General features: G+C 46.1%; 2 protein-coding genes and 1 pseudogene across 2 annotated transcripts; 2 read left to right on the plus strand and 1 right to left on the minus strand.

Annotated features, from left to right (window-relative positions):
- The first annotated feature begins 611 nt into the window (after positions 1-611).
- Positions 612-2,912, plus strand: LOC113017477 (mitochondrial import receptor subunit TOM20 homolog; annotated as a pseudogene).
- A 635-nt stretch (positions 2,913-3,547) lies between these two features.
- Positions 3,548-9,690, minus strand: LOC113017479 (RNA-binding protein 34-like). Its single transcript, XM_026160628.1, has 11 exons — positions 9,413-9,690; positions 8,811-8,964; positions 8,385-8,515; positions 8,075-8,288; positions 7,338-7,397; positions 7,210-7,253; positions 7,001-7,084; positions 6,852-6,915; positions 6,729-6,771; positions 6,517-6,635; positions 3,548-3,929 (listed from the first exon to the last, which is right to left on the minus strand). The coding sequence occupies exons 1-11, from the start codon at positions 9,433-9,435 to the stop codon at positions 3,588-3,590; spliced, it is 1,278 nt and encodes a 425-aa protein (XP_026016413.1). The 5' UTR covers positions 9,436-9,690; the 3' UTR covers positions 3,548-3,587.
- A 69-nt stretch (positions 9,691-9,759) lies between these two features.
- On the plus strand, positions 9,760-15,941 carry LOC113017478 (tubulin-specific chaperone E-like). The gene is made up of 17 exons (XM_026160627.1): positions 9,760-9,836; positions 10,030-10,143; positions 11,006-11,090; positions 11,191-11,355; positions 11,865-11,950; positions 12,089-12,188; positions 12,263-12,365; positions 12,733-12,809; positions 12,913-13,005; positions 13,634-13,698; positions 13,804-13,868; positions 14,375-14,527; positions 14,706-14,844; positions 14,941-15,009; positions 15,094-15,153; positions 15,252-15,343; positions 15,452-15,941. The coding sequence occupies exons 2-17, from the start codon at positions 10,035-10,037 to the stop codon at positions 15,545-15,547; spliced, it is 1,557 nt and encodes a 518-aa protein (XP_026016412.1). The 5' UTR covers positions 9,760-9,836; positions 10,030-10,034; the 3' UTR covers positions 15,548-15,941.
- The last annotated feature ends 5,761 nt before the right edge of the window (positions 15,942-21,702 follow it).

A 21,702-nucleotide genomic window follows, 5' to 3' on the forward strand; every position in this document is an offset into this window, starting at 1 on the left:
TCGTTAGGTGGGTTTGTAGCTGACAAGCCACGATGTGACAGTAATCACATTCTTTGCGCCCTCCCTGGATCCTGAGCTCTTCCATCCTCTAAAAGGATCTGTAGAAATAACTGGTGACATGATTTGTAAAGGGGAGCATACGATTAGTGGCTGTGCTTCAAAACAAACCATTATTTTGGTGTTGCCTAACCCTATTTCGAGGCACAAAATAAAAGGCTTTTATATGGCTGTACACACATAAATATACTGAATATACCAGTGCCGGTCTAAAGTGTGCTACCTCAAACTTGAGCCGCTGGGCAGCTTATGGAGGCTGGATTCAGAGAACCTCAGTTGTCTCCAAGGCCACATTACCAGGTAGTATTTATATACGTCCAGGTGCTCATCCAGATTTGTCCTGCCAGCAAAACTCCAAACACTGTGAGAGAAAGGCTTTACTATCCTGTGATGTGACCTGCAGCACACACTCATTCACAAAGCTATTTCCATTTCAAGTAATTACACAACAAACATATTTAGCATGATGTCTTGTTAGCTGGGCTTCCAGCCTGCTGGAGATTATCGTGTTATTCCAGGAAGATTGGGCCTTGTTCCAGTTAGTTAATCCAAACATGAGGAAGCTCCAGGTTTTCACGTACATGGTAACAGACTCTGTGAGCAAAACCACAGCTCTGAGTTTCTTTCCGACTCCTCTGCTGCTCCTGGACCAGCTGACTGACACTGATGTTTGCTCGTTCATAGAGTTTCTTACAAACAACGACCCAGCTTGTATGTTTGCCATTTTGTGTTCTCACACAAGCGCAGAAGAGAGACGGCAGTTACACCACAGATTGGTAACATGCGCAGAAAAAGATCTGTATTGTGTATTTGTAGCTTTGTAACTCTGACTCTATCCACAGTAATGCTGCCTGACTTGTGTGAGCATCATATTCTGTCTATGGTAACGACACAGTGGACCAAGCTGATTAAAATAACTCTGTCCTGCGTGGTTTTTGAGAGAAATATGACCCACGCTGGCACACATTCATATTCCTCAGTCCTCTGGGTTAATCAAGCTTTACTGTTTACTTTACCCGTTGCCATGGTGCACTCAGGTGTTCTGGGGGAACACTAAAAAGTTTGAAATTTGGAGTTTGTTAAATTTGCTTCAGGGAATACGGCCGAAGGCAGCAAACGTGTATAAACAGAAATAACACATTCCAGTTTTGTATTGCAGGCAGTTTGTAATTGTTACCAGTCACCTGAACATGGTCAGCTGGACGACAAGGTGACAATAATCACATGGCCTACAAAAATCAGGCCTAAATTTCCAGTAAATAGTTGATTTGAGGAGCAGAAGCTGGAACTTGGAGCTAGTTTAGCTTTAAGCCTATTTCTGTGTCTGTCTTATACTCGTAACTTTGTGAGTGTAGCAGCTACTGTCTAGACTACTTTCTTGTTAAAACCAGATGGACATGTTTGAGGGCTGGAGCAACATGAGCAGTTTGTCCTGTTCTTGTCACAGGGAGAAGAAAGCAGAAGGCTGCCAAAGAGAGGCAGGCCTGGCAAAGGTGAGCAGTCTCTACACGCCTGCACCTTTACATGTGCACACGCGTGCACGGAGCTGACCGTGTTTCTGTATTAAAGCTGACACCCACCACATTAAAGGACAACTTCAAACCAAAGCACTGATACTGACTCTGCTGTACAACTGCAAGCTACTTCACACAAACGTGACAGAAATCAGCTGTGACTGCTTACTGTGACTGTTGTGCAGCTTCCAGATCTGAAGGATGCTGAAGCCGTGCAGAAGTTCTTCCTGGAGGAAATCCAGTTGGGAGAGGAGCTGCTGGCTCAGGGTAATTTACTCTTTATTGAAACTCGTACCACTGAACTGGTCAAACGGTTTACTGCAGTACAGCCAGTGGTGACCTTGCTGCGGCGCTAAAATGGCTCCTTCCCTGCTGTTGGGACACCCAGTATGGGTACAGACGCCTGCATGTGGAGCTTATAAGCTTTTGTTTCCTTTTGCTTTGACTACAGGAGACTACGAGAAAGGTGTGGATCACCTGACCAACGCCATCGCTGTGTGTGGTCAGCCTCAGCAGCTACTACAGGTGCTGCAGCAGACTCTGCCTCCACCCGTCTTCCAGATGCTGCTCACCAAGCTGCCCAGTATCAGCCAGGTTTGTGAATTGCTCTAGGATCAGTTATTATGACAGCATGCAGGACATGGAGTCGAGCAGTTTTAACTCTGGAGTCTTTGAATCATCTCTAAAGTGTTCATCAGTCATGCACACGTCAAACCATAAAGCCGAGGACCTTTGTTTCCTGTCTTGCAGCGTATCGTGAGCGCACAGAGTCTGAGTGAGGATGATATAGAATGAGAGCCCAGAAGAAGCCACCCCTGCTCCCCGTTTGTTCAACACGACCTGCCCACACCTCGGCCTCCTGTCACTTTCACCCCATCCAGCCTCCCTAAAGGGGTTCAGTTTCTCTTCCTTTGTCCATTGAAAGGTTTTCTTTTTGAACTTGTATTACCCGTTTTGGGGTATTAGGATATCTAAATCATGAGGCCACAAAAAAATGTAGAGAAATGCAATCCGGCCTGTCCCCGCTCCCAAATCCTCATGTATGTAATAACCAACTGGGCTGGATTCAAAGATGAATCCGCTCCTTCCTCCAAGGTGGTGCAACACACATCTGACAGGATTATGTACAAGGTTTACGCTGCCTGATGTGGTTGTACCTGCCGTCTCCATGACAACGTCAGTAGTATAAACCAGAATGTGCTCGGATGAGTATTTATTGTTTTGTTACGTCTCGTCTGTCTTTCCATTCTAGACTTGGAAACGCTTTTTAGAGTGACGATATGTTTTGTTCTGTTTGAAGAGGACGGCCCTCTTTAGCAAGAATAAACCATCTGAACAAACCGCAGCTGTGTTGAGTGTTCAGTCCTGGTCACCCTGGCACTGCGCCTCAGAACAGTTTGAGGTCTTTATTAAACCGAGCAGCTGAACCTCTGTGCCAAAGCGCCCTGAGTGCTGGAGGTGCAGCTACTCTGTTCTAATGGTCCTCATCTACAGGCTGGTGGAGGTACAGGGAGGAGAGCAGGAGGCTGCTATGAACTGTGGCACGTTAGCAACAGTGACACGAGAGAACGATGCTGCACAGCAACCAACACACTGGTGGTGAGAAATGTCTCTGCTTTCTTTTGGAGAGAGGACGCCACCGGGCTCTGTGTCAGAGGTCACGACAGCATCTAAACTTCACTGACTCATCTGCCTTCAAAAATTATTAGTGTGGATCATTTGCTTTCAATAATAACCCGATTTAGAGGTTTTGCTGGTGATTTGCAAGGAAGAAAGAAAACAGTGACAATAAATTCAGACACAGAATAAAAGAAATGACGTATTTTAACCAAATAAGTGAAACGGTTACAGATCAAGTCCAACACAGCCCTGTGGGAAGGACCTGTGACTTTATGCTGGGCAGAGGAAGTTCTCGTTTAGCTGCCTGGATGTCAGCTGTGTTGGAGTCGGGCTCTGAACCTGCTGCTCTTCAAACGACTCTGATCACAGCGACCACATGCTTTTTCTGTCCTCAGTTTAAATATGAACAGACTTTTCTGGCTTCACTCTCTTTTTCTTCAGTGCTTTCTTTTTAGTCTTTTTGTCTGGATCTGCCATCTCTCCTTTGAAAGAAGCGGAGCTTCTGCTCAACTTGCGCTGGTTTCCCATCACCTTCCTTGGGGACTTGAAAGCTCCTCGACCAGCCGCCCTCTCCCGTCCAGAACCCGTCTTCAGAGTCTTGCCGGTCTTCCTTGTTGTTGCTTTGCCATCACCGTTACTCTTCTGCTTCTCCTTCTTCAGTGACCTCTTCACCCGGATGGATCTGCCCTCCAGCTTTGAGCCGTCCAGTTTCAACGCCAGCTGCACAGAATCGGTACTCTGCACAAGGAAGACAAAATGAAGTGTAGAAACACATGGCCTACTTTGACCAAAGCACCAATACTGACGCTTAAAAACTGTAGAATGGAAAAACCACTGGCTGATGTCACACTGGCTACGCCCATCAATGGCACACAGTCTATTGTGGATTCTAATTTATTCTAATTCTGTGCTTTTAAACCTTAAAGTTCCCAAAGTATGAGTACACAGTATAGGTCAGCGGTCCCCAAACGGTCCGTGAGTCGTTTGGTACCGGCCGCGAGAGTTGAGGCTCAGGTGTGAAATGTGTGGTTTTCAGGGTTTTTATCGTTATTTTGTTATCGTTTTATCGTTTACTCGGTTTTCCTGGGTCTTTTCACGCGTGTTATGATAAATCTTATTTTTTTCGGTACCGGTACTAGTTTTATTTTGTTGTATTTATCCGCGACACCTTAAAGGCCGGTCTGTGGAAATATTGTCGGGCATAAACCGTCCGTGGCGCGAAAAAGGTTGGAGACCGCTGGTGTAGGTGATACGGCCACCATCTGTCATATACACCGTTCAGGAGCATAAATCAAAGAGCGCCATTTGATTTAATATTTCCTGACTGCTGGTGTGGAAGTTTACGGCAGCTGCTAATAAGCTCATGCAGTGACACCCCCGAAACTAAACACAACGTAAGGCACCAATTAGTAGAGCAATGCAATAGAAACCCCAACAATATGACAGTGGGAAGGAAAAACTCCCTTTTAACAGGAAGACAGTTCCTGCACATCCAGGCTCAGAGAGGGGCGGCCATCTGTCATGACTGTGCGGGGGGGGGGGGGGTTCATAGCCAAAGCTGTACTGTTTAAACATGGACTGACTTTTGTCACCAGCCATCAGAGGACAACCCTGCAGTGATGCGTATTTAGTTAGAAATCCCAAGCCTCGCCACAGGCGTCTCAAAAAGCAAAATATAAATGCAACTAGAGCTGGGCGATATAAGATTTTTTCATATCACGATATGTTTTTTTCATTTCAGGCGATAACGATATCTATCACGATATAAGCCAAATAACTATATTTGTAAGATTTAAATGTGCCGTTGCTCACAAGTAAAATGTGAAATAATCAGCAGCTTGTTTTTATTTAAATATTTATTTCCCATAATAAGTTCAACAGGGTAGATGTACTTAAGGAACATGAGACTTTTTCAGATAAATAAAGGCAAATATTGCAAACTACACAAAAGGCAGCCGCTAAAGCGTTTAAGTTTCAAAATAGAACAAACGAAACAGACTAAACTGTCAATTCCACTTAGAAACAAAATATTAATTCTAAAAATAAATCTTAGTTTGTTTTACAGAAGAACAGACAAAACTGACTAACTTTTGTCAATATCAAATAAACTGAGAACTAAAAGGAAATTCTCAATCTCTCCTTGTTGTATAGCTGAGCTTTTCAAACAGTTTTAACAGTTACTTTAGTCTGACAAAAGCCGAATGACGAATTAGCGCTTCCAGTCAGAGACTGAGGCTACGTCCACACGTACACGGGTATTTTTGAAAACTGAGATTTTCCGTTTTCGTTTTAAAAAATAATCCCGTCCACACAAAGGCAGAAATGAAGGAAAACGCTGCTATGAACATGCCAAAGCAGCAGGTGGCGCTAGATTCCTAACCGTGCAGAAATGTTGGCCAATCAGAAGTCTAGAAGCCTCGGTGGGAAAAAGTAAACAAAGCTGCGGCATAGAAGCAGAACCGAGTCGTATGTGTGGAGGGACAGTAACTGTGTGTATATGTAAGCATTTAAACACTGCAGAGAGTAGAATTAACAGTATTGTAGAAATTCATTTCACCGAAACAATAACGTGGCGCACAGTGTGACGTCACAAAATGCGCACACCTTTGACGCTGCGTTTTCTCCGTTTTTCTCGTCCACACGTAAACGCAAAAACTGAGTTTTCAAAAATCTCCACCCTGGCCGGAGTTTTTAAAAATCTTCGTTTTCAGTGAGCAAAAACGCCGTTTACGTGTGGACGAAAGGTGCAAACGCATAGAAAAATCTGCGTTTTCAAAAATACCCGGGTACGTGTGGACGTAGCGCATGCACCAGTTTATTGTATTTCCAGACTTGCTTTCGGCACAATTTACAGTGCACGCTACTCTGTTTTTTGTCAGACTTGAAATAGCAGAAATACCTTCACACTACGGAGCTTCTGTGGCTCTTCCGTTCGACAATCTCTCCGGCATTGGAACCATCATCTGTTTTCTCTTCGGTCACGCTCGGTTGATTTTTCTAGTCGGCACACTCATTTCCTCCATTACCCGGGCTGTACGGCGGCTTGGCACTTGTGCTGTACGTAACAAGTCACGTGACATGACGCTGCGGCTGTGATTGGTTCGGCTCTGCGCTACTTAATTTGGATTGGCTGTTTTTTTTTTTGTTTTGTTTTTTTTTTTTTAAGAGGACAAGAGCGGCGAGGTCTATCGCGATAGTTTAATTTTCTATCGAGAAAAAGTTATATCGCGATACATATCGTTATCGTTCTATCGCCCAGCTCTAAATGCAATCCAATATTATTATTTGTTACTCCAGAACCACGATCGTCTCCGAGCTCTTGTACCTCAAACAGGACGTAACCAAATCCTTTCCCCAAGCCCGAGTTCTTGTCTCGCACCAGTCGCACTGCCTCCACTGTCCCACACTCTTCGAAATGCCTTCGAAAAGTCAGCTCGTTGATGTCTGCAGACACAGCAGGTTGGCTTGAGCTTCAAACTACTCACTCATGGACAACTACACCTTTACCACTGTCTGGAACTCTACAGACGAACTCACCAAATGAGAGATTCCCCACGAAAACAGAACGCTTGTGGTCGTGCTGAAAGAGAACAACAGGATTTCAGTTTAACTCCCAGGAGACAGATACAGCAGAGCATTCTGGGACGTCTGCTGACTCACAGATGAGCTGTCGGCCACTCTGTCCACTCGGATGTGAAAGTCTTTCTCTATCTCCATGCCATTCCTGTGAGGGCAGACAGACAGAGCTCTATCAGCACGTGTATGTTTGGGTCTTACAGCATTAGCAGGTTTCAGGAGGAGCGTCTGACCTCTCCAAAGCTTTGGTGATGCCATCTTCATCTTTAAACACTACGTAGGCATTGATGCTCTGCTTCTTTGGGTGGACTTTGCGCCTGCGAAGTGAAAAGAAGCTGTTTGGTACAAATGGAAAGGAGTCAACTGAAACCATACTATTAGTTTGTTGGTGGAACCTAGTGAAAGCTCAGGATTAAAAAATAAACAACTTTTAGAAACTCACTTGATAGCAGCTACTTTACGAGACATGGAGGGGTCCTCTCTGACCTGTTGGAATGAAACACAATGTTACTGAAGACGAGAAGCTGCAGCAACCTGGCGACTCTCTCTTTCTTTCAGAGGTGTTTTTACCACAGAGCGAAAGCGAATAGATTCGATGGATCCTTTATCCCTGAAGAGGCTCCGCAGGGTCTGAGAAGGAACAAAAAAGGTTGCCAGTCTTTGAACTTCCACATTATTATTGTCCTATAAATACTGCAATTATTGCACAACAAGCAATTTGCACGTCTCCTGAAAGATCTTGGAAAGAGCCACAGTACAGTTGTGTTTTCACTCTGTCACATAAACACCTGCTAGAAGCTAAAACGTCCAACAAGTGTTTCCAGAGGTTGCAGATCAGACCGGCTGCCTCAGCTTAGCCAGTTTCTCCTTGTTATCGTCCCACAGCTTCATCCACAAGCCTCAGTCTGAGGTCAGACCATTGAGGCTCAATACTGACTGTGTACAGCGTCTCAGTGCATCTAAAGTGCCATCTGACTCATGACCATATTTGCTCCTGTTACTGCGCCTACGTGACTGAACGAGGGTCATTTAAAACAAACACGGCTGTGTCTCGTCTTCTCCATTCTCCACATAAGGAGAAACAGCGAGGTGGCTCACAGAGGAAGGAGTGGCGCCTGGCTGCTGAAGCTAACACGCAGGGAAACTGACACTAAAGAGAAACTCCAGTACTGTGTTAGTCTGCACCTCAGCACTAAACTACACTGCATGTTACGTCCATGTAGTTTATGGATGCAGACTGCTAGTGTCAGATACAGTCAGGCGGTCACTATGGATACAGGTGGGTAAAACAAAGAAACTAAATAAACCTTCTTGGTGCAGCTGATGGGAAGGTTGCCGACAAACACAGTCCTTTTCTTCTTCAAGGTCTCCTGCGCCTTGCTGGCCTTCAGCCTCTGTCTCTTCATCACCCAGTACTCTGTGTCGTTCTCTCTGCCCGACTCGGAGGTTTGTCTCTTCCTCTTCCTGTTGGGTTTTTCTGGCCCGTCCTCATCCTCGTCTGCCTTTTGTAAACCACTCTCTCTGAAACCAGCAAATTCAAATGAACACTTCAAACAAACGGGTTTGAGAAGAGACTTGAATCAAGAAAAAACTGGGGAAAAAGAAATTAACACTCACCTTTTTTCCAGCTCCTGATTGGCTGCTGATTTCTCCTTAGCTGGCTGCTGCTGCTTCTCCTGGCGTGGCTGACCTTTGACCTGTGGGCTTTTCTGCTTCTGCTCTTTGGTTTCTGTGCTTTTTTGAACCGGCTGCCATAATAACACAAAAAGACACTTCAGTCATTTCCTCCCTCTTAAATAATCCATTAGCATTAGAGGCGCTCACTAAAAGTTTGAAAATAAAACGCACAAACTCTAATAAAGAAAAACACTTCATCAAGCTCAGCGAAGGTTAATGCACCTCTGCGTGTCTTAAAGACACCTTACAATAAATAAGTCATGACACACAATAGAAGAAGACAGATTTTCTTGGTTTTTACAGATTTGGTTTCGACTGGTGGTCAAACACGCAGTCACAGACGGGCTGGTTGTGTGCTGCGCTCACCAGAGGCGCAGGCTTGAACAGCAGCGCTGTGGATGCTGCTGCTGTGCTGAATAAAGCCGACAGGGATCCAGAGGCTGCAGAGTTCTTCTGGAATAAGCTTCCTGACACCTGACCCACTGTGTAGTCAGCTGACTGTTGTCCTGGCGACACCTCTCTGCAGAGGACAGAAACACTGAAGTTAACAGGCGATAACGCTTTTTGTGCCATATTTAGTTGAGCTGGCACAGCTGTGTGCTCGTTCATATCTGTACACAAAGAAGCAGGGAAGTCTTGGGTCACTCCTTCAGCTACAGAGACCCTCCTACGCTGCCCTTTGTAACTGTTGGATTCGGAGAAATCCAAAGAATCCAGGACACAGAAGTCCATCGCCGAACTTCTGGAGTGGATCTGGGTTCCTGCTCAGTTGGAGCTCATGGCTCCTCCAGCAGACAAACAACCGAGTGAAAAACCTGGACCCTGCGGGGGTCTACTGCTGATGCTGGCTTTGTTTCTTTGGGAGCACCGGTCCCCCCAGATCGAAGGCTCAAGTCTGCGTTCTGAACGTTATCTCACTAATCGTCGTGATATTTTCACTCGTGTTATTAAAGTGTGTGTAAACAAACCTGTTGTGGGCTTTCTTCTTCATGGCTTCCCCTCTTCTTTTTTATCTGGAATAAATGTTTACTGAATGGCCTAAACTCCAGTAAACCTTACAACACATCCACACGTTTTCTATCCGAGTGGACCGCTGTCCTACTTCGAAATATTCCCCATAGGAACACGGCAAAGCCCCACAAAGGTTCCTATGCTTTTTCTAGCTTTAGGCTGATTTGGTACCGTATAACTAAACTGGGGTGATTTATAGGAAAGGACCAGACACACGTAACGTGTCAGTGAGTATATTTCCTTCGTGGTATAACTTCCTTTTAGAAAAAGGTTTGTGGGAAACCGGTGCGACGTTGAAATAGGTCCCATCCGGTGAAGCAGCTGCAGGATGTTTTGGTGGGGGCAGGCTGAGTGACTGTTCCGCAGCAAACGCGATCAAAGGTGTGTATGATTTTACATTAAGTTTGCATTTTTCAAACATTACATGTTTCTAATTTTTCAGAAAGACACAATAAGCTATCCAAACAGTGACATACCGGAAATGTGCAGTATTTACTTATTACACTTAAATGTAGCGTAAGCTGCTTCCTGTTGGAGAAGAACTACAGAGTGGCTCTAGTTTTTTTCTTCGTAGCTTCCATGGGAGTAGACGAGGCGGAGGTGCCGGTGGATGCGGTGGGTAAGCGGGTGTCCTGCGGCGGGGAGCGGGCCACAGTGCGCTACTTTGGACCTGTACCCCCCACAGCAGGTAGGACCCGGGTTGTACCTCTTACCTCATCACGCATGGATGAACATCATAAACCGCGAACACATAGAGCCAGTCAGTATGACAGAAAGACTTTGATCATGAAATGTTTGCTACGAGCATCATACTGACTGCAGGCCTATTGTTGTTCCTAGAGTATTTAAAAGTAGAATGGGAGGCAGAGCCTTCAGTTTTCTGTGGAACCAGCTTCCAGTTTGGATTCAGGAGACAGACACTATCTCTACTTTCAAGATCAGGCTTCAAACTTTCCTTTTTGCTAAAGCATATAGTTAGGGCTGGACCAGGTGACCCTGAATCCTCCCTTAGTTATGCTGCGATAGACGTAGGCTGCCGGGGATTCCCATGTTATCAGGTCACTCCTCCAGTTAATCGTTAGTAATTATTACACGATTATATCACTGTAGGTCTGTCTCCAATAGTCTTTTCTTCACCACCACCAGTTGCAGCAGATTACAGCCTGGTTGTGTCGGAGGTTTCTTCCTGTTAAAAGGGAGTTTTTCTTCCAAATGTCGCCAAGTGCTTGCTCATAGGGGTCATAGGGCCCAGCTGCCTCACATTTGTCATTTAACATATTGATCAAACTTATATTTTGATTAAGAATAAATATGATTGACTTTTAGCAACAGTGTACCGAGACAAAGCCTGTGTCATTTCAAAGCCAACAGACTGGACGCAGAGAGGGAGGAAAGCTGGGAGGGGGCGGGGCTTTTTCCTGTCCCCCTCTCTCGATACATGTCCAGTCCGAGTACACGGATGAAATCACACCGATGAAGCAGATTTAACCACATGCTTGCATCACTGCATTGCCATTAGTATAGCTGTGTGTTTGTTTTGTGGTTTGTAGGTCTGTGGCTGGGTGTGGAGTGGGACAACCCCGACAGAGGCAAACATGACGGCAGCCACGAGGGAGTGCAGTATTTCACGTGCAGGTAAAGTGCTCAAGCGTGCTTTGCCTGCACGCCTCCTGTGAGATAATTACTTTATAAAGTCTTCTGTGAAAATGTCCTGATACGTTCCCTTTGTTCTCAGACACCCCACAGGAGGCTCCTTCGTCCGTCCGGCAAAGGTGAGCTTTGGAGTGGACTATCTGACCGCCGTGCGACAGGAGTACAAGATCGACTCAGAGGAGGTGCTGAGTGAGGAGATCTCCATCTCCAAGAAGAAGCTCAAGTGGGGGAACATCAAGGAGCGTGGGTACGATGCTGTGTGGTCAGGAGAAGAGCGTCACACAGCTGTGCTATTAGAGCAAAATATCATAAGGATGTTATCAGCTTCAGTTCTGTCGCCTGGTAGTTGTTGGTAGCATCCACCTGCAGTAATGCATGTGTTATGACGATCAGCTGAGCTGCAGAGTCAGTGCTGATGAAGCGAGGAGGAAGATGAAAGTCACCTGAGACACAGCTCACACGTCTAAGGTTTTATATAGTCAGACATCATAAAATCATCAGGTCTCATAACTAAGTAAACACAGCCTGAGATGAACAGCAGCACCGAGTCATTACTGTGTGAATCCAGCCTCTGGGGTTCGTTTGGTCTGTGTCTCAGGATGTGTTTCGTCACAGTCTGTGAGCTGTTCCCACAGTCAGATCCAAGACATCAGTTACATGTGTGTCCACTCAGAAACAGTCACAGCCTTTGTGTTCACAGTTTTCACTCCTGTTATAAACCTGCACACTTTGTATTGTGTGTCTGTGTGCGTGCAGTTTTGAGAGCCTTCCCTCAGTGCTGCTGAGCCGCTCTGACGTGAGCTGGTCTGGTGCTGATGGGGAAATCAGGACCACAACTCCCAGTATCCTTCTACAGACGGTGCTGGATGCTTTACTGGCACTCAGGATGTGTGAGCTTCACAAAGCGTTCCCATTTCTCAGAGTCTGTCAGGTTGTGATTGCGAGCAGTGTGGATGCGACACCTTAACCATGCTGATCAGATGTGGAGTGGCTGGACCTGACTGGGACTCTGATGTCGTGCTGGGAGGATGTGGCCACCATCAGCCAGCAGCTGGACAGACTGGAAGGACTGCAGCTCAGGTGTGGGTGTGTGGGACGCTTTGTTTGGCCTCGCTTTCCTTCCACTCAACATTGTGTTGTGTTTCTGTCTTCAGTTACAACAGACTCCGTTTGCCCCCTGACCCCTCGGCTCTACGCCACGCTTTCTCAGCCCTCAAAGTCGTCGTGCTCAACGGCTGCCAGCTCACCTGGCCACAGGTACGCAGCGCTGTGGCACTTATATTTACTTTTGTGTTTCAGCTCCGGGGTAACATTCACATCAAACATCAAACTAACTTAAAGTCTAAAGAAAGGAGAATTTAAAGCGTTCCCTCTTTTTCTGTTCTCTACCACTCACATTGCTGCGTTCAGTCATTTTCTTTCTGTCATGTTTCTTCTCCTCTTCCCGCTGAACCTGCTTCTGGCTCGAGTCTCTTCCTCTTCAAAGGGAGTTCTTCCTCCCCGCTGAGGCCAGATTCTCGTGGGTCGTCCGTTCTCATCATGGACAGGGTTGGGTCTTGAGATGATGAACTGCTTCTGTTTAAATGAAATCTCTTTTCCGCCTCTGATCTTGCTTTCCTCTCAGATTCTGGAATGCGCTCCCATGTGGCCACAGCTGGAGGACCTGTGTGTGGAAGAAAACAGCATCACAGAGCTGCAGAGGTAACACTTTATCATCATCATCATCTTCTGTGTGCCCTGCCTTTAGATGTGTGTGTTTTCACTCAAAGCTGCCTGAAACCAGCTGTGCTGTGTCTGTTTACAGGCCTGAGGGACTGCTGCAGTCGCTGAAGAGTCTGAGCTTGTCCAGTAATCCTTTGGTGCAGGACAGCGTGCTCAGTTTATCTGCTCTGCCCAGGTACAGTACAAAGTGTCAGCCACGCGTCGATGTAACGTGCTGCACGTGCTTGTGTCCAGTGTGAGTTCATCCATGCAGACACGTTTGCAGCTCCACTGTCAGTTAACCTGATGCTGAGCAGCATGCGTGCGTTTCTCTGACTGCGTGTGAGGACTGCTCCGTCCTGCAGCAGCACGAGTGGGAAACATGCCATTTATTTTCTGTAACATTTAAATATCATAGAAAATGTTTCAGGTTCTCTCACTGAGTCGGGTCATGTCTGTACATGTGTGCTGCGCTCAGCTGTGAACCCTGTCCGGCTGCTCTGTTTCTAGACTGCCATCCTCAGCCCTTCTGTTGAACTGCAGTCCTCTGTATATTTAGCTAGCTAGCTCTAGCTCATGTTAGAGCAGCATCTTGTCAAAATATATGGAAACAGCTGTGTTGCTAGGCAACCCAGCGGCCACAGCAGGGATTTTACCCCGCCTCCTGCAGCTCTAGGTGGAAGTGGTGATCCCACACACCCCAAAAACCAGTACTTGATCTGATTTTAGGAGGGATTTTTACGGCGTTTGCACCATAGTCACAGTTTTCTGTTTGTTGTTTAATAAAAGCAGCTGGAGTGAGTCTGGTGTGTTTCTCGTGGCAGGCTGGAGCAGCTGAATTTATCCAAGACCGGACTGTCTGTCATTCAGTTTGAAGATGCTGCCCCCGGTAACGACACAGTTTCCAGCCTAACAGCATCTGTTGTCCTTTTGTGCGTGTAGAACAGCTTTCTGTGCGACTGCAAACGTGTCAGTGACAGTCTCTGCTCTGCAGGGTCTCACACAGCCGCGTATGCAGCGCTGAAGAACCTCAACCTGGACCACAACAGCATCACTGAGGTCAGTGTGTTCCTGCACCAGCACACGGCTGCGGGTGGTTAACCAGAACTGTGACCGACGTTTCACTGGAACACAAACATCTGCAACATTGTTCTGTGGTTACAAAACTAACAAACATCAAACATGCCAGAAATAACTTTAGCTTCAGTTTAGTGAAACGTGTTGCCATAGAAACGGTCAACAGCTGCGACTGTGTCTGTTTGTGTTGTTGTAACTGTTGTTACACTGGTGTAAGTGTACTTCTGTAGACTGGAGTGAAGCCAGTCTGGAAGCTGTCTAACACTGCAGTGCTGTGGGCGAAGGCTGCACTGTGACACACAGCAGCAGCTCCAGACTGCGTGTTTCATGCAGTCACTGTTACATCCAGCGTGGGTGCTGAGGCTGTCTCCACGTTACGCCGGCTCGGTCGTGTCATTTTTGTTCTTCTGTCCAGCTTCGTGATTGGACGTTATTTAAAATAAACTCTACGCCAGTTTAAAGGAAGTGTTTCTCTCTTTCTCACTTAGTGGTTTGTGGTGAACGAGCTGGCCAAACTTCCCAGTTTGGTCCGGCTTTCTTGCCGTGGCAACAAGCTGGTGAGCAGGGATGGAAACCCGAAAACAGCCAATCAGATGCTGATCGCTAAACTGGGACAGCTGGTTGTGCTGAACAGCTGCGAGGTGAGCTCGATTGTGAGGACTCTGCCGATGCTTTGGAAACGTGCGGACGCTGTGTCCTGACACGTCTTCAGATTGTTGTGTGACAGATTAGAGCGCCGCAGAGCCCCGCCTCTTGTGTATGAGTTCTGGGCATCATGTCGGTGCTGTCCTGTGCTCAAGCTGCTGGGCTTTCCTTCAGATTCACGCTGACGACAGGAGGGGAGCGGAGCTCGACTATATCAAGATGTTTGGAGAGGAGTGGCTAAAGGCGGGTGGGCGGAGTCAGCCCAGCCCTCAGTTCATCTGTGAACACCCTCGTTATCAGGCCCTCATCAGCAGTAAGTCAGGCTGTGGGGTCAGATGACCTGAGACAGCTCCAGCTTTATTATTACTGACATGGTCTCAGTCACTAACTCCATGTTCCTGTTCCTCAGAGTATGGTGCTCCTGAGGAAGGCGAGCTGAGGAAGCCGGAGCCTTTTGCCCTGAAAAATCAGCTGTTAAGTAAGTCCCGCCCCTTTCTGCTGTCTGAGTGGCTCCACGAATGAACGTGAATCAAAGACAGTTTCATTGTCCTTCCTTCATCAGAGATTACCTTTGTGTTTCCGGACGATGCTAACCGCAAACCACTGGAGAAGAAACTTCCAGGTACGAGCTCAAAGCCTCGACTCTCATTAGATTATCAGCGCTCTCATCTGTCTGTGGAGCTCTGCACATAAACAGTGGCATGTGTTTCTGTACTGTAGCCTCCATGGTTGTGCAGAAGGTGAAGGGCCTGCTGTACAGGCTGCTCAAGGTCCCTGCAGCAGATCTGAGGCTCACCTACACCAGCCCCAAGGTAGCACACTCAGTAAAGGCAGGAGCCCCGTGGCCTTCACAGAGAGCAGCACACACGTTCAGTCTGAACATGCCACTGTGGGACAGTAAAATGTTCTTGCTCTTATAGATGGTGGGGACAGAGTTCGAGATCGACAGTGACCTGAAAACACTGCAGTTTTACTCCATAGAGGATGGAGACCAGGTGCTGGTGCGCTGGTCCTGACCCAGTCCAGGTCTTGAAGACCCACAGGAGGAACAGAGGAGAGACCTGTTGAAATGAGATGGAGACTCACATGAGCTGCTTCTGTGCACAGCTGCACGCCACTGGATTTGTTGATGCCTCATTTCAAACATGGCAGACACGTTTTATTTTTGTTGTGGTTCCTCTGACGCTGCATCGTCCTCAGAGGAGGTGAGCATTACAGGCAGAGATGCAGACTGAACCATGAAGTGTTAGTGTCTGGTCTGTAAATGGAAACAGCAAAGCGATGCTGAGAAATCAGAGGAAAAACACTGAGTGGAGTGTTTCAGTCAGGCTCAGTGTCAGCTGGTAATAAACCACCATGGTGCAGATCGTTATTAGTGTGAATGCTGATTAAACATTGACAGCACTGAGACTCTGTTTTTATTCTGCTCTCTCTCAGCACCGTTCATCCTCCTCTGTGGGACGTGTTTATAGTTTATTTATTTATATAGCACATTTAATTACAACAGGAACTTCGACCAAAGCGCTGTGCAAGAATACAACATACCAAGGTAACTTATACTATTGATAGCAAACACCAAATATGAATTAACAAATAACTCTCATGCTGTATTAAAAGCCAGCAAATAAAAATGTGTTTTAAGATAAGATTTAAAACGACTGACAGTAGGAGCCTGTCTGATGTGTAGGGGCAAATTATTCCACAGCTTAGGCGCTACGACTGCAAATGCTCGATCGCCTCTGTGAACCAGCCTCGACCTTGGTACGGCTAAAAGCAAAAGATCACTTGATCTAAGAGATCTAAGGGGGGTCAGACAAACAGCCGGGAGCCTGTCCATTCAGGGCTTTGTAAGTCAACAGTAACATTTTAAAGTAAATTCTGAAGTGGACATAAAGCCAATGAAGAGAGGCGAGCACTGGGGAAATGTGTTCACATCTTTTGGTACGTGTCAGAAGACGAGCTGCAGCATTCTGGACCAACTGCAGCCTTGGGTCTGGCTAACTCCAGCATATAAGGAGTTACAATAGTCCAGCTGGGATATAATGAAAGCATCAATCGCCTGTTCAAAGTTTTTAAAAGATAAAAATGATGTCACCTTGGATAAAAGCCTCAGTTTGAGGAAAGACCGCTGTACGACTGAGCTAATCTGTTTTTCAAAGGTGAACTTGCTGTCAAATATAGCCCCCAAATTTTTGATAAAAGGCTCAAGACTGTGCAGGTTAAAATGGGAGGTGCTGGGATTGCCGCTCGGTCCAAAAAGATCACTTCAGTTTTGTTCTCACTGAAGTTAAGGAAGTTAGAGGCCATCCGGGATGTAACTTCACCGAGACACTGAAGTAAGGGTTCTAGTGAGGCCGCACTGTTTCCCTTCAGCTGAAGATAGATCTGAATGCCATCAGCATATGAATGAACAAATGTTATATTTTCTAAAAATGTGCTTGTGTTTTTGGCATTTCTAACTTAGAGGTTTTTTAAATATTCTACTTTATTCAGCATAAATGTATAATGTATCTAAGCGGGGAGACTCTTCACTTCTACTGGTTCCACATACATTCACCTACAGACAGCACTCAGCCTCTAAAACCCTGGATTCATCTTCAGCAGACGGGTGGGTGCTGCTGGAGTCAGCTGATGACTTTTAGATTCATCTTCTCTGATTGGATGATCAGAGCTGACACCTGTCTGTAGTGGATCCTCCCACATGTTATCAAAGCCCTAACTATTTTACTGTTCGTATGATGCCAGTTCTGCCCTTTCTCTGTCTCACACACACAGAGACATATTCAGCTACTTTCCACCTGTGAACTTCAGCATTCAACAGTCCTGCACACACTCTCTGTGTTTCAGTTCACACCAAAGGTTTGGTTGTTGACATGTTCAAGTTCAAGGTTCTTTATTTGTCACATGCATAGTTATACAAGTATAACACACAGTGAAATGTAGCCTGACACGCTCCTCGACATGTGCATAAAAATTGGGGGGGAGGGGGTGTAGAGGAAGAACATCATATATATATATATATATATATATATATATATATATATATATATATATATATATATATATATATATATATATATATGTATATGTAGTACATACATTGGGTGAATGTGCAGTAGTAGCAGCAAGCAGGTGAATTCTGTACATTAATATGAATAGACATCTGACTATTTTACAGGATAGACAATATATGTATATACTATATATATATATATATATATATATATACATATATATATATATATATATAGTTAACGAGAGACACCCGGAATGGCTAACCGAAGGCCGGACGGTCCTGATCCCCAAGGACCCCAAGAAGGGACCGGTCCCCTCCAACTACCGACCAATAACCTGCCTCAGTACTACATGGAAGCTCCTGTCAGGCATCATATCGGCTAAGATGAACAGGCACATGGGTCAATACATGATTGGGACACAGAAAGGAATTGGCAAGAATACCAGAGGCGCAAAACACCAGCTACTGGTAGACAGAACAATCAGCCGAGACTGCAAGACCAGACTGACCAACCTGTGCACTGCCTGGATTGATTACAAGAAGGCCTATGACTCAATGCCCCACAGCTGGATACTGGAATGCCTAGAATTGTACAAGATCAATGGGACCCTAAGAGCTTTCATCAGGAACTCAATGGGGATGTGGCGTACAACACTAGAGGCCAACTCCAAGCCCATAGCACAAGTCACCATCAAGTGCGGGATCTACCAAGGAGATGCTCTGTCCCCACTGCTGTTCTGCATAGGCCTGAACCCCCTCAGTGAGATCATTAACAAGACTGGCTACGGATACCGACTACGGAACGGCGCAGTTGTCAGCCACCTCCTGTACATGGATGACATCAAGCTGTATGCCAAGAGTGAACGAGACATCGATTCACTGATCCACACTACCAGGCTATACAGCAATGACATTGGAATGTCGTTCGGACTGGAGAAGTGTAGTCGGATGGTAACAAAGAGAGGGAAGGTAGTCAGAACTGAGGGGATTGAACTACCAGAAGGCAACATTGCAGACATAGAGGACAGTTACAAGTACCTGGGGATCCCGCAGGTGAATGGGAACCATGAAGAGGCCGCTAGAAAAGCTGCAACCACCAAGTACCTGCAGAGGGTCAGGCAAGTCCTGAGGAGTCAGCTGAATGGTAAGAACAAGATCCGGGCCATCAACACGTACGCCCTGCCCGTGATCAGGTACCCTGCTGGGGTAATAGGCTGGCCAAAGGAGGAGATAGAAGCCACTGACATAAAGACAAGAAAGCTCCTTACCATGCATGGAGGGTTTCACCCCAAGTCCAGCACCCTGAGGCTGTACGCTAAGCGGAAGGAAGGGGGCCGGGGACTGGTGAGTGTCAGCACCACAGTCCAGGATGAGACAAGGAACATCCAAGAATACATTGGGAAGATGGCCCCAACTGACCGAGTGCTCAGTGAATACCTCAGGAAGCAGAAACCCAAGAAAGAGGAGGGAGACGAGGAACCATCATGGAAGGACAGGCCCCTGCACGGTATGTACCACCGGCAGATAGAGGAGGTGGCTGATATCCAGAAATCCTACCAGTGGCTGGACAAAGCTGGACTGAAAGACAGCACAGAGGCACTAATCATGGCAGCACAAGAACAAGCTCTGAGCACAAGATCCATAGAGGCTGGGGTCTATCACACCAGGCAAGACCCCAGGTGCAGGCTGTGTAAAGATGCCCCAGAGACAATCCAGCACATAACAGCAGGGTGCAAGATGCTAGCAGGCAAGGCATACATGGAACGCCATAACCAAGTGGCCGGCATAGTGTACAGGAACATCTGTGCCGAGTATAACCTGGAAGTCCCGAGGTCAAAATGGGAGATGCCCCCAAGGGTGGTGGAGAATGACCGAGCTAAGATCCTGTGGGACTTCCAGATACAGACGGACAAAATGGTGGTGGCTAACCAACCGGACATAGTGGTGGTAGACAAACAGAAGAAGACGGCCGTAGTGATCGATGTAGCGGTTCCGAATGACAGCAATATCAGGAAGAAGGAACACGAGAAGCTGGAGAAATACCAAGGGCTCAGAGAAGAGCTCGAGAGGATGTGGAGGGTGAAGGTAACGGTGGTCCCCGTGGTAATCTGAGCACTAGGTGCGGTGACTCCCAAGCTAGGCGAGTGGCTCCAGCAGATCCCGGGAACAACATCGGAGATCTCTGTCCAGAAGAGCGCAGTCCTGGGAACAGCTAAGATACTGCGCAGGACCCTCAAGCTCCCAGGCCTCTGGTAGAGGACCCGAGCTTGAAGGATAAACCGCCCGCAGGGGCGTGCTGGGTGTTTTTTTTATATAACTATGTTAACAGAATAAGTTCAGATTCTCTTAAAAATAATAACACTAAAATGTTAAGGACTTTTTGAGAACCCCAGCACAGACACATCTGAGGGATAAATATTCTTTAATCGTAGATGAACTCAGCAGAAATATCGATGAAAGCAGCCTCTCCCAGCTGTCTCAGTGTGAGAGGAGGCTACAGCCTGGACAGGTCCCAGTCTGTCACAGGGCTAACACACAGACACCCATCCACACCCACAGTCACAGCTGTGGGCAGTTAGCTAACCCCACTAACCAACCCAAGTCAGCTTCCCTTTTCTCATTTAAAGACATTGATGATAAAAGGTTAGATCGCTGATGTGCACAGAGTTTGTATCTTAGGATGAAACAATAAATAAACTCAGTGATATTGTGACTTCACACACGCATTAGTATGAGCAACCATTAATGAATGAAACTAAAGTTATACAGACCTTTTTGATCTAAACAGGGATTTTTCTTCATGCATTCATTTATGATGATAGTTTTTTATGTTCAGTCAGTAAACCTCTGCTCCTAAATGGACCTGTGAGGATTTGGCAAACATAAACTTCCTCTTAATTATACACAGATCAGCAGGATGCTCCTTTTATTAATATTCTTAACTCAAAAACACTGTTGGGAACTTTTTTAAATTCACTGAATCTGTTTGCGTACGTCCTTCACGACTGTTAAACTTAGAAAAACCACATAACTGACATTATTCCTTGTGGACAGATGTAACATGGTGGACTAATATACTGACTCATCCCCATTTTTGCTGTGGACTGGTTTGTTTGTGTGTCACAGTTGCTGGTTTGGATTAACTGGAGGCAGATGTGTTTGATTGCACTGATGTGCGGCTCTGTGCAGGTGTGTCATATGGTCACATCCTTTAAATGTGTTTACGATGGACAGTTTGCTGTGTTAATACATAATTATACAGCTACAGTTGTATAATTAGCCTAGACCCGAACAGTCACACGTACACGTGACACACAAATTGCAATGGGACAGCCCAATACAGCCACCGGGACAGTCTGGTTGCATATTCAAAAATTCATTAAAAATCATTCTTGATAGTTGATGTCCAGCTTTCACCACATACCTCTGTGCCAAGTTTCATCCAGATTTACTGTAATATTCCTCAGAAATTAAAGGACATTTATATTCAATTCTATACGATTACTTAAATATTGCATCGTATTCAAAAATTCATTAAAATTCATCATTAATAGTTGATGTCTAACTTTCAACACCGTCTTACTCTGGGCCACCTACTGTACCTCTGGGACGCGTTACATCTCAATTCGTTGTAATCTTTAGCAAAAATTGAAAGAACAATTATATGTCAAGGCTGGCTCTGTGACACTAAATAACAGAACTCAGGGAATAATCCAAAAGGCGGTTTTATTAAACAAAAGCAACATACAAAATATCCCTAACCCATACTACATAACCTAAAAAGAAACATAGTGGAAGCAAAGGGACACTTAGAAGCACAAGAAAACAATATTATACTGAAAGGGCAAGAGACACAGCCCAAACATAATCCACAACTAAAACGCCAAAAGAACAAGTCATCCCACATAGCAGACGGGTCTGGCCCGGATCTGGTATCAAGCCAGCACTGCTGGCTGACTTCTGGTGTGGTAAGTGGTATATCATCCAGATATGGGCCAGGCCTGGCATAGATGGCACTGTTTATGTGATGGCATGCCACATCTGGTCTGATTGTGGTTTGCTGTGTGTGGCCCAGGCTCATAGAAAACAGGTCTGGGCCGGATCCAGCATCAAGCTGGCACTTTTTCTGACTGACTGGTGTCATGGCAGGGTGTA

The sequence above is a fragment of the Astatotilapia calliptera genome, unplaced genomic scaffold, assembly GCF_900246225.1.
Source record: "Astatotilapia calliptera unplaced genomic scaffold, fAstCal1.2 U_scaffold_133, whole genome shotgun sequence".
Classification (NCBI taxonomy): domain Eukaryota; kingdom Metazoa; phylum Chordata; class Actinopteri; order Cichliformes; family Cichlidae; genus Astatotilapia; species Astatotilapia calliptera.

Bases quoted from the DNA above. Each gene is read 5' to 3' on its own strand.
- LOC113017478 (XM_026160627.1), top strand. From the start codon at position 10,035: ATGGGAGTAGACGAGGCGGAGGTGCCGGTGGATGCGGTGGGTAAGCGG. The intron at 12,366-12,732 runs GTACGCAGCGCT...CTTTCCTCTCAG, and splicing joins GCCAGCTCACCTGGCCACAG to ATTCTGGAATGCGCTCCCAT. The intron at 15,010-15,093 runs GTAAGTCCCGCC...TTCCTTCATCAG, and splicing joins CCTGAAAAATCAGCTGTTAA to AGATTACCTTTGTGTTTCCG.
- LOC113017479 (XM_026160628.1), bottom strand. From the start codon at position 9,435: ATGAAGAAGAAAGCCCACAACAG. The intron at 8,289-8,384 runs GTGAGTGTTAAT...TGCTGGTTTCAG, and splicing joins AATCAGGAGCTGGAAAAAAG to AGAGAGTGGTTTACAAAAGG. The intron at 6,636-6,728 runs GTGAGTTCGTCT...CTGTGTCTGCAG, and splicing joins CGTGGGGAATCTCTCATTTG to ACATCAACGAGCTGACTTTT.